The sequence below is a fragment of the Mus musculus genome, chromosome X (genome assembly GCF_000001635.26).
Source record: "Mus musculus strain C57BL/6J chromosome X, GRCm38.p6 C57BL/6J".
Classification (NCBI taxonomy): domain Eukaryota; kingdom Metazoa; phylum Chordata; class Mammalia; order Rodentia; family Muridae; genus Mus; species Mus musculus.
The window spans coordinates 70,342,617-70,361,549 of record NC_000086.7 but is presented as its reverse complement, the minus strand read 5'-3'; the positions used below and the strand labels follow the sequence as shown (position 1 = coordinate 70,361,549).

At 41.7% G+C, this 18,933-nt stretch overlaps 1 protein-coding gene across 10 annotated transcripts in view; it reads left to right on the top strand.

Annotated features, from left to right (window-relative positions):
* Ids (iduronate 2-sulfatase) overlaps positions 1-18,481 on the top strand; it is a 42,766-nt gene extending 24,285 nt beyond the window's left edge. For 5 of the 10 annotated variants that reach the window (XM_017318394.2, XM_017318393.2, XM_030251230.1 and 2 more), the window contains 7 exons: positions 419-507; positions 1,401-1,601; positions 3,113-3,283; positions 5,303-5,431; positions 8,280-8,406; positions 10,450-10,623; positions 14,877-18,403. In XM_017318394.2, the coding sequence (XP_017173883.1) occupies positions 419-507; positions 1,401-1,601; positions 3,113-3,283; positions 5,303-5,431; positions 8,280-8,406; positions 10,450-10,623; positions 14,877-15,349 (1,364 nt within the window). In that variant the 3' untranslated portion in view covers positions 15,350-18,403. Of the gene's footprint in view, positions 1-418; positions 508-1,400; positions 1,602-3,112; positions 3,284-5,302; positions 5,432-8,279; positions 8,407-10,449; positions 10,624-14,876 lie in introns of all 10 variants that reach the window. The other 5 variants (XM_030251231.1, XM_030251233.1, XM_030251232.1 and 2 more) reach the window with 2 other exon arrangements.
* The last annotated feature ends 452 nt before the right edge of the window (positions 18,482-18,933 follow it).

Here is an 18,933-nt window from a genome sequence, read left to right as displayed (position 1 = left end):
GGTTTTCTGTTTCTTTTTTTCTTTTTTGGTTTTTCGACGAGACAGGGTTTCTCTGTATAGCCCTGGCTGTCCTGGAACTCACTTTATGGACCAGGCTGGCCTTGAACTCAGAAATCCGCCTGCCTCTGCCTCTGCTGGGATTAAAGGCGTGCGCCACCACGCCCTGTGGTTCTCTGTTTCTTATAGATCGCCCACTTCCAAGGCTTAGTAACTGGGAAGTTAGATGCTAATTACTAAAATCATGGGCAGTTGATCTTAATGGAAACATTATCTATCTTGCCGTTCTGATTTTATAGGTGAGGAAACTGAACCCCAAAGAGGGGAGGAGCTACTTGCATAGTTGTTCAATTTTAATTTGGCAGTAGGGTATTGAAAGACCTTTCATATTTTATTCAACAATTTTCTTTCCCTATTTAAGGTATATCTTCCAATCACAGTGATGATTATCCATATAGCTGGTCTTTTCCACCTTATCATCCATCCTCAGAGAAATATGAAAACACTAAGGTAGGTCTGTACAAGGGCCGAGGAAACACTTGTCTAGAAAATGAACTATTAAATATATTGATTGTTGTGATGTCTTATAGAGATAAGCATTAGGGTCTTTAGTGATTGCTTTGATGGGCACAATGAGTGCTTTTTTATGAGATTAATTTGTTTTACAGTATTTTACTACATAGTCTAGACAGGCTGGTTTGGAACTTGCTCTGAAGCCCAGGCTGGCCCCAGACTTGGAATCCTCCTGCCTCAGGTTCCCTCATGCTGCTGGAATTAGAGGCATAGTAGCTGATTGGGAGTATTTCTCATTCTAAAACCTTATGTTGGGTCATGGTCACAGCTCACTCAGTAAAGTACTCACTCTGAAAGCATGAGGATCCACGCTCAATTTCTACTATCCATCAAGAAGCCAGTGTTGGGGGCACAAGCAGCTCCCCCGGGCTTGCTGTCCAGCCAGGCTAGTCTAATGAGGCACAACTGAGGTTAACCTCTGCTTTTCATGTACACCCCTACATGTTCAGTGGCACACACATAAACGTGTGTACACATACACAGGTAATGAATCCAAACCTTAACTTTAAGCAGTAGTGTGAACAGTTCACTTAATGGATTTGTCATGCTCACTCTGGATGAAGTTTAGTGCTGAGGATCGTTGTATCCTTTTGATATCCTTTTGATGTTTTATTTGGGTATCCTTTAATTAGTTCTGGTCTGGAGACACAATTCATAGCAATAAACTGAGTGCTATTTGGATCTTGCTGGTTCAGTTCTGCTTCCAATGTTGCTGTTCACTGAGTGGCTTAACAATTGAGGGTTGGTGATGGTGCTAATCATTCAGTGTGTAACTGTCAGGGTTTCTAGTTATTGGATTTAATAGAATGTTACGTATTTTGTTTTGAAAGACGTGTAAGGGACAAGATGGAAAACTCCACGCCAATCTGCTTTGTCCTGTCGATGTGGCAGATGTGCCTGAAGGTACCTTGCCTGACAAACAGAGCACAGAAGAAGCCATCAGGTTGTTGGAAAAGATGAAGACATCAGCTAGTCCTTTCTTCCTGGCAGTTGGGTACCACAAGCCGCATATCCCCTTCAGATACCCCAAGGTAGAGCTGCCACTATATCTATATTGTGTATTGAAGGTGGTCATAACCTACCTACCAGGATGCCTGGTGCTTACTCGTGAACTTAGAATGATGGTAATCTTAGTTCAAAAACAAGAAGTACTCTTAGAACATGTAAAGAGTTTTGGAGGAAGCTTGTTGGTGGTGGTACATAGAGGCAGGCATATGTCTTCGAGTTCAAGGCCAGCCTGATCTACATAGAGGGTTCCAACACAACCAAGCTACACAGTGAAACCCTGTCTCGAGAAATACTAAAAAACTAACAAACAAGTAACCAGAAAGAACCTTGTAAGAAATGAGAATATCCTCCCCTGGAGGTTTGCTTTCTTTTGTTTGAACTCATCATGCAGGTGGGATTACACAATGACGTACAGAGGTGACATAAAGCCACCAGGAGCCATACTCTTTGGAAGATAATCCTAGGAAACGGCTGTCGCATTAGACTCCATGGGCACAGGAGACAGAATTGCTTATGGCCACTTCAAATCTATGCTTCTTTGTATCATTTAGAATGTATAGATCTTTTTCATAATCGTTTCCAGGTTTTCTCTGCTTGCTTTTTCCTGGGCCTGAGTAGCCTAGCATTTTCCCTTTATAAAGAGTGTCTCTTAGTTGTAACTGAGAGTACAGACTGGGAAGTATGCCCTTTGATGTTGTAGGCTTCTTCTTTGAGGAACCTTGTGGATCTTGCCCTCATAGCAGGAGCTCTCAGCACCATTGGAAAAAGCTTATGGCATCCAGCCTCCTCTGTTTCCATGGAGAAAAGAGTTCATAAAGCTGCCTAGCTTGTAAGCCTTTCAGAAGTCGGCTTTTAATGTTGGCCCTTGTCTGGCAACCAGGACCTTTGATTTGGGAGTGCCTAAGTGGTTTTGGCAGACATGGTACATGCTGAATCACTGGTTTCCTTATGGAAGCCTGGAATTTTATGGTCGAGGCAGAATGCCTACATGATGAGACCCATGTCAAAACTCTATGCTACAGTTTTATTGAGCTTCACTGGTTGGCAGCATTAAACATGTACTGTCTTTCAACTAGCTGGGACACCATGTGCCTCCTAGGTGAAATTCCTGGGAAGGGACTCTGAAGCTGGTCACTGGTTTCCTCCAGATTTTCCTTCATGTTTGTTTTTCCTTTTCTGAATGGGTTTGAAATATTTTCACTCTAGTAAATGGGACCTTGTGCTAAGTCCTATGAGTTCTCCTGACTCACTGAAGGTTAGGGGAGTTTTGGGAACCCACTGTGCTTCAAGCCCGCCTTTGTATGTTGGAAGTAAGGTGGGGAGCAGTAGGAGGGAACAGTTGTTGCTGCGAGTGTCAGAACCGTGGCTTAGGATTTGTTGCTGTTCAGATCTATAAGGCACAGAGCAGGTGAGAGCGGGTGAGTAGCCGGAAGGCATTAGCGCCAAGCCAATGTATCATAGGCTTTCAGAAAACACAACTTTGTGCTTTTGCCAAACGACTAGCAACCTGTGGCTTTGTATATTCTTGTCCTAGGAATTTCAGAAGTTGTATCCCTTGGAAAACATAACCCTGGCTCCTGATCCCCATGTTCCTGATAGCCTACCACCTGTAGCCTACAACCCCTGGATGGATATCAGGGAGAGGGAAGATGTCCAAGCCTTAAACATCAGTGTTCCCTATGGACCAATTCCTGAGGATTTTCAGGTACTAGTACTATGCTTGGGGGATAAGTGATTGTGTAATACCATTGGCGAGGCAACTTTTGAGTTCAAGGTCAACCTGTTTACATAATGAGCTCAAGACCAGTCTAGACTAAATAGTAAGATCTTGTTTTAAAAAGACAAACAAAACCCTTCCTTACGATTTTTTCTGAGCAGTGGATTTCTCTTAATATTTATTGACATGGGTAGTGCTGTGCAGATCAAGTTTTCTTACTAGTACCTTAGCTCCCCTAAGAAGTGGCATCCAGACTCGTTATAAACAGGCACAGGGATCAGATGTAGTTTGGGTGAACCCCCCTAGCCCATGGGGGATTAATATTGGTCACAGTTGGGATGTTTGTAGAAAAGTGCAGAATCTTTAGTTTGCTGGCACTTTGATTTACTCTGAGGGAAAGCCTAAAGTGGCACCTGGTACTCTTGGGGTGACTTGAGTGAGCTGAGCCTTGGACCAGAGGTAGGTGGGGTATCATGGCCAGTGCTATCAGCTGTGATGTGTCAAATCTCTTTGCTCCCTGTTAGTCATTTAGTTATGTTGAGTCCTTTCCTCATCCCTCAACCTTTCTCTGGTGACTAAAGCAGACATGCAGAGCCGTATTCTTTCTGAAGTCTTAGGACATAAGTGCTGAAGCACGTGGTAGTGAGTTAAAGAGGGTAGCGGTCTCAAAGTCTACTCCTGGCACTTCCTGTATCTGATTTGCTAGGCAGACTTGTTAAAAGTACAGAGTTCTGGCCCACCTATGCATATGGACCCCTCTCCCTCCCTCCTCCCTTACCTTCCTCCCTCCCTCCCTCCATCCATCTCTCTTTCTCTTCCTCTCTCTCCCTCCCTGTTTTCTTCTTGCTTTATTTTTTTGCAGTAGTAGTGGTTGAACCTAGGGCCTCGCATACATTAGGCAAGTACCCTAGTACTGAACTATATTCCCAGCCCTAGAACTGAAGATGAGGCAAGAGAAACCACATTTCCTCAGAAAGCATATGAGATGGTTGTGATGCACTCACTGGTTTGAGAACCACTGCAAGGAGAATAGATTTTAAAATGAAGTGAGTCTAACACAAAAATGTATCTCATTCATTGTCCAAAGCCCTTTGGCCTTGAGTTTGCACAGCCAGAGTTCAGGGTGAGGTGTATAAATTCCACACAACTTTGTGATTTCCTGAGTTTTAAATGGCAAGTAGAGAGAGTTTGGAAAGCAAGACGTGTGCCATGTTGCCAACTTTCTTCCTAGCTCTGTCTTGTTATCTGATAACACGATGGTGTGAGCTGCAGCTTTAGGTCCATACCTATTGTATTAGTGACAGGCAGTTAAAATGCCCCTCTAAAGTCGACGAGGTGCCAGGAAGGGCTCTAAGCATTTGCATGTTCTGGCTAGATGAAAACTTCAATGTTAGATAAGGAAACTGCTCTGCGACCTGGTGGGACATGGAGCTGGTGCCAACTGGAGCTGCCTCAGCCCCACAGTCCCCTAACTTCAAACTTCCATGCTTGCTTTTGTCTGTTCAGACATTTTGTTTTAAGTTCACTTCCCACCCCATGGCAGTGTCATGACCTCTGAAGTCACCCTGCCTTCCTTCCTTAGCCAAAGAGAAGCAGGATGGGTGAGTTTTCTCTGAGAACATTGACTTGAGGTTTTCAGCTGCATGGAGAGGACCCCTTCATGTTCTGTCTCCCTTCATAACACTTCTAACTATTAGACACAGCAAACATCATGGCTCATACTGTCACTTGGGTAATCTTGTGTATAGGGCCATGCCTCATGCTCTATGGGCCTGAGCCATGCTCCCTGGCCTATTGTAGCTTTGGATGTCTTTGCTAAGTGTCACCTCTCTCCTTCCTTCAGCTCCCAGTTTTATGCTTAGACCTATACCTGTTTGGTCACAAGCCTGGCTCTAGCCCCTTCTCCTTGTAGCTTCGTTGCCTGACATTCTTGTTACCTTTCTTCCCACTGTGTCTTGGGAGGCAGGCCCTGTGGCATGACTCTCCTTGTTCTTGTGTTTTTCTCAGCACAGATGTTCCATTTGCAGTATCCTGATCCTGAGGCAGTCTAGCTGTGAGAGCTCCTGGAAAGAACACCTGTTGCTGCTAAGCAGAGGTTTTCAGCTACCTAGCGAAGTTCTTTGCTTGTTTGCTGAGGTCTGTTCCTACCTATGTTCTCTGCAGTATCTTTGTCTGCTCATGTCCCTTTGTACCATGCCTCATAGCTCTGCTAAGTTCTCTCTTCTTCTCTTTGCTGCTCTGCTCCATCAGCTACTGTTGGAGGGTAGTGAAAAGTACCCTATTCTATCTACATCCATGATCTTCCTGGTCTGTTTGTTGGACATCTTTCTCTGCATGGGCTTCTGCCTTCCTGGATCACTAAGAGTTCCCACTATGGCAGACACTGACCTTGTTGGCAAATTCTGTCTTAAATCTCCACCCCACCACCGAAGCTTAGTGCTACTTTCTCTAATTTAATCTAATCTAATCTAATCTAATCTAATCTAAGCTGTCCAATTCCTGGGCTTCCTTGCCAACCTTTCTGCCCTTCCTCTATTTCAACATGCATAACAGGGCCTTCCTGTGTTTCCCACTTACGTATTGCTACCTGGTCAATTTCAGCCCTCCATATTGGCCTCTCTTCCCATTCTCCCTAGTTAGCCTCTTGTTAGATTGATCCAAGAACTATTTCTCTAGCTTAGGCATCCTTCCTGACTTTCAGATACACATGTCTACCTTCCTGTGAGCCACTCTCAGGCAGATAATGATGGAGACCCTAATTCTGTCCCACATGGCCAGGTCTCCACCCCTACTCTGCCTTTTCTTCTCCACTCTGTCCCCTTCTATCACATGGCAGCAGGTCATCCTGTTTTGTTGCTGACTGTGAACTTTTGTCACCCTTGGCTTTCTCATCTTCCTATAACACTAACTTCCTTGCCTGTATCTACACCTGATTGATGTCTCCGTGTTCCTCTTAGGTCTCCCCTGTTCTCTGAACACATCTTTCTGGACAACTGCAATGCATTTTGTTTTTTAAATTTTCCTATTTTTTTGAGACAGGTTTTTACTGTAGCCCCATCTAGACAACAATGCATGGTGATCCTTCTGCCTCAGCTTTCCAAGTGCCAGGATTATAGGTACATACACTGTACCTTTCAGCCCTTCTTTTAGCATTCTGAATTCTTCTTAAGGGCCAGCAGTAGTCTGGTGCTGTTTTGTCTAAAGCCCCTAGAATCTGCCCTTCTGTTGCCACAGGACTTTTGCTAACCTGCAGCCTATATTGCATTACTTTTATGTCTTGAAAAAGCTTCTTGGCCTATAGCCTGGGACTTTTCATCCCTTAAAGACCTTCCAAATCTGTTTCATCTGGCCCTAAGCCGCTGTTTCTTGTTTGTCTTCCTATGTCATTACATAGCTCTGACTGTGTCCTGCTCTTCTGTCACTCTACTTTATTGTATGCATAACAACTGTTGCTTTACAGCATCTTGCTCCCATTTGGGTGATAGCCATGGGAACTCCTCTGTGAGGTCTTCCCTCATTTATCTTGACCAACTAACTTGAAGGCTCATTCCATGTCTCAGCCTTGGTCCTCCTGATAACGTGTATGCTTACTTATCTATAGTTGTAGTTTTATTAGCTAGGTTGCTCAGCAGGTCTGAGGTTTGTGCCTACTTCTTTGTTGCTTTCTTTCCACGACTAACAGGCAGGAAGTATCTTGAGTCCCAAGAGAACTAAAGTTCTCTAGGCTCCAGACTGAAGTTTATTTACTAAAAACTATATGTAGGCAGTGGTTCAGCAGAATCTTTCTATAAGCATAGATGTGTATCACTGCAGTCAGATGAAGGGACAAGTCTTATGACTGTCCCTATCCTAGCAGTGACAAGTAGCAGCTGACAGGTCCGTCTGATAAGGCAGGGGCCCTGAGGAAGGCAGAAGATGGGGCTGATCTGGTAAGTGGTTATCTTGCTTATTACTGTTTGGGGAGATGAAGAATAATCTTTTGCCTTAAGGCTTATATGCAATAATTGAGGAGTTAGCCCAGGATGGGCTTCTGGCTTCTTTACTTATGGGTATAGACTAGCAGTCCCAACAGTCCCTTTTGGGTTTAGGGACTTTGACTGCTCTCTTGTCTTTCATTGTTCTTCTGCCCATTGAGAGTGTGTTAAAATGAGCTAACTAACAGTGGTTTGTGAACTTAATCCATTTCCACTTCTTGCTGGGTAAGAAGTGGTCAGAGGAAAGGCCTACTCAGGGTCACTCTTTGGAGCTAATTTGTGTCTTCCCCAAAAGATATACTGAACCGTCGTTATACATCTGATATCTCCTTAAACCTCAGCATATAGCCTGCTTTAAGATAAGATGGAGTCATTCTAATCAAGTCCCTAATCCAACTTGACTATTGTCCTGATAAGAAAGGAGTCAGGTAGGGAGGATAGTGACAGAAACAGATGGAAACTGCGTGCAATGACTATTGCAAGCCAGGGGATGCAGATACCTGTAGAAATTTCAGAGATGGCATTCCACAAAACTTGATTTTGTTTGGACTTTTGGTATCTATGGCTGGGAGGCAATTTATTTCTAGTTCTTCAAGTCACCTTGTGGCTTGAATTGAGCCGAGTGGTATCTTTGGCATACCCCTTATCAGAGAATGTGTGGCTCTGAGCATACAAGGATTAAGGGATCATTTTCTGTTTAGATATTCATTTCTAGGGACTGTCTGGAATGTGCAGAGTAGACAGAAAGGTACAGTAAATTGCATCCATTTGCCATGATCTGTATCCTAAAGTAAAAGCTGATTAAATTTCAAACATGCCAGTTTGGTTCTGCAGATTTTAAGTTAGTCTGGACTCTGCAGGCAAAGGAGAAGGAACATTAGGTTAAGGCTAAGAATCAGTGAATGGAGAGGTTGGGATTGGGAGAAATGCTTGTTCAGGTAGCTATTCATTTTGTATGCCAAGGTAAATAAAATTGTTTTCATTCTTGTAATTCTGTTTTTCATTTGCAGCGGAAAATCCGCCAGAGCTACTTTGCTTCTGTGTCCTATTTGGATACTCAGGTTGGACATGTTTTGAGTGCTTTGGATGATCTTCGTCTAGCCCACAACACAATTATTGCTTTCACATCTGATCACGGTAAGCGTTTTGCAGGGTATTGGTGAATTGAGTATCTCAGTTTCCTGCAAAGGACACTTTGAAAAATTCCCATGTCCATAGGGGTGCTCTGAGTCCAGGATCATGGGGTGCTTTTAAAAGCAACTTAGTTGTTTGTGCACCTCCATCTTGGATATGTGAAAATGGAGGCAGGTGCTGTATCTTTTTATCTTAGTTGCTTGTGAGAGAGGATTTGTTTTTGTCTCTTAACATTTTAAACATGTTTTCTTATTTTTAAATTATATATATATATATATATATATATCTGTGTTGGTGTGCATACATGAGAACAGTGCCTGCAGATGACAGAGAGGGTCTGGAGCCATAGACAGTTGTGAACTGTCTGACATACGTGCTAGAATTCAACTTCGGTCCTCTGGAAGGGTAGAAATTCTCTGAACTGCTGAGCTATCTCTCCAGCCCCAGTTTATTTTATCTGTATGTGTGTGTGTGTGTGTGTGTGTGTGTGTGTGTGTGTGTGTGTGTGAGTATCTACTATGTGCGCAGAGAGCAGCTGGAAATTGAGGCGGTTGTGATTGACCTGAGACAGGCACTGGAAACTGAACTCCGGTCCTTTGGAAGAGCAGCAAGCACTGTTGCCCACGGGGCTGTATGTGTAGCATCATGGCCACAATCTCTTAACGGCTCTGGCACTTGTTTGTAGCTCCAGCATTGTCTGGAGCCTGAAGAAGGGAAGTTGCAGGCTAGTCTCTGCAACCTCTCCTGGCAAAAGTCAGCAAATATGACTGTAAATAAAGTACAGGTGGACGCCAGTGCTTCCCTCAGTTCATTTAAGCTTTTGGTATTTGTCGTTATTTTTACAACATACACTCATTGTCACACACTTTTGTCTTTAAAGCATGCTTATATGTAAGCTGGTTGAGGATTCCCAACCTGTAGTATTCACACTATCTTTTGGAATGGGGACTTTAAGTGAATGCTAAGGATTTCTTTTTCTTACTTGGAGCTGAAAATTTGTATTATTTTTTTGTCTTCACGTATGAATGTATATGATAAGTGTTTTAAACGATCAGGATAGGGGCTGGAGAGATGGGTCAGTGTTTAAGAGCAGTGACTGCTCTTTTAGAGGACCTGGGTTCAATCCCTAATACCCACATGGCTGTCTTCATACTGTCTGTAGCTCTAGTTACAGGGAATCCCACATCCTCACAAAGACACACACACAGGCAAAACACCAGTGCACATAAAATGAATTAATAAAGAACCCAAAATATCCTTATCTTATATTTTTGGTTGTGAGCCTAGCCTTTAATGGCTGAGCCATCTCTGCAGCCTAAGATGTCCTTATCTTGTGTACAGTTATGTAGCTCATACAACCCTGGTATTAAGAATCTGAAGCCCAGAGGGTGAAGAGATGACTCATTGGTTAAGACTGCTCTTCCAGAGGTCCTGAGTTCAATTCCCAGCAACCACATGGTGGCGCACAACCATCTGTAATGGGATCTGATGCCCTCTTCTGGTGTGTCTGAAGACAGCTACAGTGTACTCACATACATAAAATAAATAAGTAAATCTTAAACAAAGAGAACCTGAAGTCCCTGATAGAGGGCAAAGTAGTAGAATGGCTGCCTTTCAGGTCCCTGTCATAAGGAAGAATTGCTGAGTGCCGCTGAGTGGTAGAGCATGTGCCTAATAGGCACTAAAGTATGGACAGCTTCCTGCCTTGGCAGAGGAAGCATGTTTATTGGGTGCCTCTTGAAACAGATAAAACTCAGTGTATATTAATTTTTATTACTTTTAAAAAGTATAGTTTTTTTCCCCCAAAACTATAGTTTAGGAATTTAAGGGTGTCCTTTTGAAGGTTTCTTCTTTGTGAACAGATGTCTGCTTTGGAATAAAACAGCATTTATATGAGGAACATTTTATAATTCTAGAGGGATTTCCTTAAGTTATGAGGTTTAGTGTCCTCTGGTCTTTATACTGAGGAATGAAATGGTATCTAAAGTATGAAAAGCATAATATATTTACTCATTTTCTTATATTGTATGCTTTTTTATGGCCCAGGATGGGCCCTAGGTGAACACGGAGAATGGGCCAAGTACAGCAACTTTGATGTTGCTACCCGTGTGCCCCTGATGCTCTATGTCCCTGGAAGGACGGCCCCACTTCCTGCGGCAGGCCAGAAGCTCTTTCCATACCGGGACCCCTTTGATCCGGCCTCGGATTGGATGGATGCAGGTACACACATACAGACAGACAGAAGGAATAATGCCTAGCAATGAGAGGACCTGTGCTTTATATGCGAACTACCTTATCAGACAACAAGCTAGCCCTCTTTGTGCTATGTTGGAATTCATTCTCAATACTATTTCCTATACATATATTTCTTAGCATCTCCCATGCTCTAGGTTGGGAGTACATGGCAGAACTAGAGCTGACAAGAACAGCCACTGTACATGGGGCTCTTGGGAAGTCTAGGGGGCCAAAAGAGCATGTGACATTTCAGAGGTGGGAGAACTGTTTAGAAGTGACAACAGCATGTTAGACATTAGAGGAAGTGGCTATAGACTGCTGGGACAAAGTCTCCCCAACACACAAGTGGACTATTTCACAGATATGTCTTATATCCCCCATTTTAGGGGGGAGACTTTCAATTTTGGGGGAGTATTTTCAATTTTGGAGCTCATTGACCTACTAAAACACATTCATGTAATTTGCTCTGTACTCCCCAGCAGGAAAGGGCATCTACGTTGATTTCTACATGCTTTGAAAACAGGTCCTTTTCCAACTTGTGTGAGGTGGCTGGTGTAGGGTTCTAAGACTTGTATCCTGACTTTATCAGCTGTTGTTTGTAGGGTGCTTTTCTGTGAACTGCGCTATACCAGCGTGCCCCCTTTCAGGACTGGCTGGCCCTGGACTCCATCTTTATCACTGGAGTCTTGCAATTTATGTTCTCTGTTGTATAAACTGATCTTGGGTTTAAAACATTCTGGCCTTTCTGGAGTTTTGAGTTTTGATTTTCCTCCTTTTTTGCACATGTTGCATGCTCTATGTTTCTTTCCAAACACCAAGAGAAAAGTGAAATACTTTCAAGGCATATTTAACTATTTATTGTTGGGGCAAATCTGGTAGGTAAGAGTTCTTTTTGAAACTTGTTGGAAGACACTCAGCAAATAGAAGTCCCTGTATTGTAGTGTAGCCAGTGCTTTCCAAGTGTAATCTCTAGTCTTTATCTTTTCTCCGAACCTCAATTTGTATTTCAAACAGTTTGTCCCACTTGGCTAGTCAGTCTGACATGCCTAGAGCTAAACTTATAGCGCTTCACCTTCATCCTTACCTTTGACACACTTTTTCTTAGAAATGACAATTGTCATTGGTACATCTACACAATGGAGTACTACTCAGCTATTAAAAAGAATGAATTTATGAAATTCCTAGCCAAATGGATGGACCTGGAGGGCATCATCCTGAGTGAGGTAACACATTCACAAAGGAACTCACACAATATGTACTCACTGATAAGTGGATATTAGCCCAAAACCTAGGATACCCAAGATATAAGATACAATTTCCTAAACACATGAAACTCAAGAAAAATGAAGACTGAAGTGTGGACACTATGCCCCTCCTTAGAAGTGGGAACAAAACACCCTTGGAAGGAGTTACAGAGACAAAGTTTGGAGCTGAGATGAAAGGATGGTCCATGTAGAGACTTCCATATCCAGGGATCCACCCCATAATCAGCATCCAAACGCTGACACCATTGCATACACTAGCAAGATTTTATTGAAAGGACCCAGATGTAGCTGTATCTTGTGAGACTATGCCGGGGCCTAGCAAACACAGAAGTGGATGCTCACAGTCAGCTAATGGATGGATCACAGGGCTCCCAATGGAGGAGCTAGAGAAAGTACCCAAGGAGCTAAAGGGATCTGCAACCCTATAGGTGGAACAACATTATGAACTAACCAGTACCCCGGAGCTCTTGACTCTAGCTGCATATGTATCAAAAGATGGCCTAGTCGGCTATCACTGGAAAGAGAGGCCCATTGGACACGCAAACTTTATATGCCCCAGTACAGGGGAACGCCAGGGCCAAAAAGGGGGAGTGGGTGGGTATGGGGGACTTTTGGTATAGCATTGGAAATGTAAATGAGCTAAATACCTAATAAAAAATGGAAAAAAAAATAAAGTAAATTCATCAAGGTTAAAAACAAAAAACAAAAAAGAAATGACAATTGTCACATAGGCCCTCAGACCACAAAACCAACCAGCTAACCAGCCAACCAACCAAAAAATACCTGTAGAGGGAGCCTCGTAATGACGGCTCCTCAGAGGCTGAAGTATGAAAATCACATGCTCAGGACATGTCTGAGGCCATCCTCTGGCGAGAGCAGCCTCTGCAATTTACTGAGAACTCGCCTCAAAACCAAAACCAAACCCCCTCCAACAACAACAACAAACCAAAACAAAAATGCATGCTCAGGGTGTGGCTCAAAGCTACAGTGTTTGTCTAGCATGCTATTTCAATTCCTAGGTATACATAGTATGCAAATTCAGTGCCAAGGTTCAATTCCTGCTACTGAAAAAAGAATGTTCAGAGTCTTTTCAATCCATGTTTTTTTTTCTTTATTCCATATATGCTATGCAATCTAGCAGCAAGCATGGCCCTCTCCATTCGGAATCTGTCTCTGCCCATTCTCAGTTTCCCTTCCACCAGCCTTCTGCTGTAGCAGCTTTCTGAAGTCTCCTTGCATGTGCCCTTGGTTCTCGAGTCTTCTTTCTCGTGACATTGCAAGTAACCATTTCAAACTCAAAGCAGAAGTCGGGATCTACCTCGGTGGTGGAGTTCATGTCTAGGCTGTACTGAAGCCCTAGCTTCTTATCCGTAACACTGCAAAGATGAAAATCAAAATGGAATATAAAACCTCCAAATTACAGCCCTGCACAGGAGCCTCCTGTGCTCCCATCACACTGAGTCAATGTCTTCACAATGGACATTAAGGCCTTACATGACCTCCTTATCATGTTGCCTCCTCATGCCATGTCTTTGATTCTTCTTGACAAGTATCCAGAGTAGCCTTCCTGTGCCATTGTCCCACAGTCTTAAGTCTTCTTGACTAGATTGAGTGGGAACAGTTTTTCAGTGATGTACACCTGCCTCTTTTACTTTCATAGCGGTGGGGTTTTTTGTTTTTTGTTTTTTTTTATATGAGAGACTTTTCCTAGGGGTATGCAGCTCTCTCTCTCTCTCTCTCTCTCTCTCTCTCTCTCTCTCTCTCTCTCTCTCTCTCACACACACACACACACACACACACACACACATCTACTCCCCCAAGAAAGGGAACCCATGACACACCAAAGGAACAATTACACCAGAATCCAACTTAGTCAATTAGTGAGTTTTATTGGAGCTGCTAACAGGACTCTGAGTGAAAGGTTACTCACAGGAGCACCAATTACTCATAAGCACCTGCATTGCTGAAAAGCCCAGATCCGCATGGGTATGACTCAGAAAAGCTGGGTCCCTAGAGTTTTCTACACGGTTGCAGGAAGCTTGACAGTTCTAAGAGGGGACCTGTGAACAGCTGGGCTGGTCAGAGTGTCCCCCTTCTCCAGAATTGTTTACTGCTGTCAATCCATGGATGGATATACACAATGTGGTATATATATATATATATATATATATACACATACATACATACATACATACACACACATACATACATACAGTACGATATACACAATGTGTTATACATATGTAGTAGAATATTCTCCATTCTTAAAAAGGAAGGAAATTCTAGTGTGCTATAGAATAGATGAGCCTTGAGGACATTAGGTTAAGTGCAAATAAGCCACAGAGGCATGTAGGATCAAATACTGAGACCACTCACATGAGCTATCTCTAGCAGTCAAATGCATAGTGCTACAAAGTAGACTGAGAATTACCAGTTGACGGTAGTAGAAAAATGGGCAGCTGTTTGGTTTAGTGATGGTGATGTTCTGAGGCAGTGGAAACAGAGGTGTACAAGGAGTTGTAGAATTGATGGTGATGATGACACAATATGAATACATTTATTGCCACTAAAGCATGGTTAAGGTTGTGAAGTTCATGTTTTGTGTTTTTACCATATTAAAAAGAAAATATGGATCAAATACAAACACTTAAAAACAAGTCATCTTCAACAGATTTTTACACAGCGGGTAGAGCTTTAATTGATTAAATGTGTCTGAATCAAGTATCTAGCTCTAAACTTTAAGTAGTTTAAAAATGCTTCTAGCTGGCCAGAGACTGTAACTTTCCCTCCTGCTAGTCCATTGGGTGTCATAGTGAAGAGTGGCGTCCTCAAGTAGCACTTCCAAGCTGCTTTTACAAACAAATGGATGTTGTGTATGAAGAAGAGATGGGGGAGAGGTGGTGCTCAGACAGGCTTCTGCTTTCGCTGGTGTCTGCAGTGTACTACATGCAACCGTGCTGTTTCCTGTTTCAGGCAGGCACACCGAGGACCTCGTAGAACTTGTATCTCTCTTCCCCACGCTCGCTGGACTTGCAGGACTGCCAGTTCCTCCTCGGTGCCCCATCCCTTCTTTTCATGTTGAGCTTTGCAGAGAAGGCCAGAATCTTCAGAAGCATTTGCAGCTCCATGACTTGGAAGAGGAGCCAGACTTGTTTGGTAATCCCCGGGAGTTGATCGCCTATAGCCAGTACCCCCGGCCTGCAGATTTCCCTCAGTGGAATTCTGACAAGCCAAGCTTAAATGATATAAAGGTCATGGGATATTCTATACGCACTGTAGACTACAGGTACACTGTGTGGGTTGGCTTCGATCCTAGTGAATTTCTGGCTAACTTTTCTGATATCCATGCCGGGGAACTCTATTTTGTCGATTCTGACCCACTGCAGGATCACAATGTATATAATGACTCCCAACATGGAGGTCTTCTCCACTCACTGAGGCCTTGAGTTCTGCCAGCCTCAGTGGGCACATATGTGTCCCCTTCCCCCCCTACCCATTGTATTAGATATAACCTGAGTGGGAAACAGTGGAAACATGCATCAGCAATCTGGCCTCGGACTAGGTGGCAGATGGCCCTTTTTATGTAGTCCTTCTTAAGTTAGAATTTGCCATTGGATTTGGGCTAAGCTGAAACTTTTATTTTAAAAGCTCCCATAGCTTCGTTACTACACAAGTACAAAGTGAACTAAGGTATAATCTTATCTTTATATCTAAAGACCATGCTAGCCAGACATAATACTGTACTTAAGAAATCATTTGCTTGTTGAATTTAGTGCATTTCAGATAGTAACCATATGTCTTACGTAGCCCAGAGTGTCAAGCATGTTAACATGGGATTTATTTCTTTCTCAAATGTGAAATTCAAGTTGCTTCTAGAGTTATTGCTTCTAAGACTACAGATTTAGAATCAAAGGTAAAATACCCATGTGATGATCAATGTGGTGTTTCTTCATTAAATAATAAATAATGCTTAGTAAAGTATAGTTAAAGTTAGGAAATTCAGTTAAGTATTTCAATACTCTCTGGCCCAAATAATAATTTGTTAGTAAATACTACAATTCTTGAACTCAGTGGCTATCTGTTAAAAATTCTGTTATTCACAATGAAATCATCTCAAATGGAACTATTCCCATGATTTGAATCATTCCAGATTGTATTCATATGCCTATTTAGAAAACTGCAGATATCCATGTATCCTGGAGGCAGGAGGTATTCTACTTTTTGCTAAAACAAAACAAAACAAAACATGTTTATGAAATGTAAATTATCTTGAGGGTTGTGGATACTTTTTATTAATAGGGTATAAGTAATTTTCAGAATGTAGTTCTGTGTTCCCTAAGTACGAAGGTAACTAGAATATGGGCATGTAGTAAGGATTAGGTTATTTCATTACTGTCACCAGACAGAAGTCCTTCCTCTAACATTGTGAAAACTGTTCAATTACCAGGAGTCAACAGCTTTCTAAATAAACATTCTATGTATTTTGTTTTGTATTTAAATGAGTAATTTCAATAATTTCATTAAAAATGATTCAGTGTCTCAAGGTAAATGTTTTTAAAACAAAAACTATAGTAAATAGCTGATTAGATTAAGTTACTGTCATGTATTAAATTGTAACCAAAAAGTCAAGACACTACTTTGAAGTGTGTAAAATTTCAAAGAGAGATTGTTGATTTTACCAGCTGGCCTATAGTAGAGTAGATTTGTCTGTTGTTCTGAAACTGACTTTTGCAAAGGCTTTGCTCCCATCTTTCCTTGTTCTTGATCTTTACTGCTCTCCTGATGTCTACTCAGTGTCATTTTACAATTTAGTTTAGAAACTCCTCACAGCATGTTTTCTTTTTTTTTTTAGCTTCATCTCCTTCATAGAGGGACAGATTTTGACACAAGTGTTTATTTGACATCTATTTATTGTTCCTGTTTGGCCATAGTGTGTGTGTATGTGTGTGTGTGTATGTATGTGTATGTATGTGTGTGTATGTGTATATATACATATACATACACATACATACACATACATATATACATATATACATATATACATATATATATATATATATATATATATATATTTAATCTTCCAAAGTACAGTTTTAGTTTAAACCCCTCTGAATTCTGCTTCCAATGACATATGTGGCTATTTAAATTTAAATTCATTAACACAAAATAACATTTTAAAAAATTTCTGTTTTACTTCGCACTTAGAACCTTCCCATCCTAGCAGACTGGACGGAGATGCCCTGGATTCGATCTAGATGTGTTCACCCTGATTGGCAGGTCCCTACTGTCCTGCACTTGCCCACAATGAGCAAACTATATTTGGTTTAGGCATAGAGTAGGGAGTTTGCTGTGGCCATCAGCTTCTTCCTTCCACTCTCATCACCATTGCCTCTGTCCTTCTTTCTTTCCTTCCCAAGAAATTTCCTTCCCCTCCTTTTCCCTCCCCTGTTCCTTAAAGAATCCATGTGTCTTCCTAAAATCCCTCTTGACCCCTGCCCTTTAAGAACACCGTCAGTGCCTACTAAGGGTCTAGAAAGACCTCCGTTGAGCAGTCAGAGTCTTCCCTGGCTCCACAATACCCCTTCCCTTGGCTGACTCTCCTTGCCAATCCTTACCTCCCTGGTCCTTCAAGCCTTTGTCCCCTCTTCTTTGCTCCAACCCCTTCACAGCCATTCTTCATAGCCTGGCTCCCCTACCCCCCTGCTTAGAAGCTGAGGCTGTCAGGACTCTCTAGAGTGTATTATGGGGGAAAATGAACACATCTTAAAAATCTGTTATTTGCTACATTTTTTTAGAAGGCATTTTTCCTCATGAGTTTGATATGTTAATTATACAGAAATTGGAAAGCAGAAATGCATTTTAAAAGGCAAGAAAATGTCTGAGTGCTTTATACTAAGATTGCCATAGTTTGTTCTTTTTGGGGTATGAATGTTTTACATTTCTTGATCCTCTATGTTGTTTATAATACAACTTCTGCTCTTTCTTTCTGAACATTATGTATGGTTGGTTATTAGTGAATTTTGCAGATATTTTATATTGCTGGTAATATGTGTTATTGCATAGATTTATTGTAATTTTCTCAGCCTTCTTTCAGTTGTTAGAAATTTAGATTATTTCCAAATTTTCAGTGTTACAAATAATGCTGTGATCAATTTTGTGAATATAGTGTTTTTACGTATTTCAAAGTATTCCCATAGGCTAGTTTCTCAGTGCCAAGTCATCAAAAACAGCTCCGTTTTCTCTTCACTCTTGCTATGATAGCATATTAAACTTAGAAAAGAAACTCAAAAGGCCTATATTAAAAACCATAATACCAAAAAGGAAAGTCTGTAGTCCTATAATAATAGATGAGAGTTGTATTCTGCTTTAATATCTGATTCTTTGCTGATTAACGACATGAACCATTATGCTCTCTGTATGACAGTTGTGTGACTTTGTGTGGTCATGTTATGGATCTTACCTTTTAATGTAATAAAGTAAATTGCTCTTTTCCTGTGTGACAGTTTTTCCTGTATATTTGTTCTAAGCGTAGAACAACTCTATTTGGGACCTGAATAAATACTCATTTTCCTTTGAAATTTTTTGGGGTTCTTAATGTTAATGTCTTTCTACCTAATTATAAGAGTAATGTATGCTTATTGTGTGAAATGGTAAAAATATGATGAAGCTAGAAAGAAGCCCACTTTCTTAGTTGTCTTTTTGAAATTATTTTTATTTTATGTATTGAGTGTTTTGTCTGTGTGTATGTCTGTACACCATTTATGTGCCTGATGCTGTTGGAGGCCAGAACGAAGAGTTGAATCTCCTGGAACTGCAGTTATAGATGTATTTAGTTGCAGTGTGGGTACTGGGAATTGAACCCAGCTCCTCTAGAAGTATAATCATTGCTACTAACTGGTGAGTCATCTCTCCAGTTCCCTTCATTTCTTTTGGAGTTGTGACAACATACATAGACAAAAGCAACCAAGGGGAAGTCGGCTTGTTTAGTTACCAGTCCATTTTGAGGTGCAAGCCAAGGTATCAGGAGTGT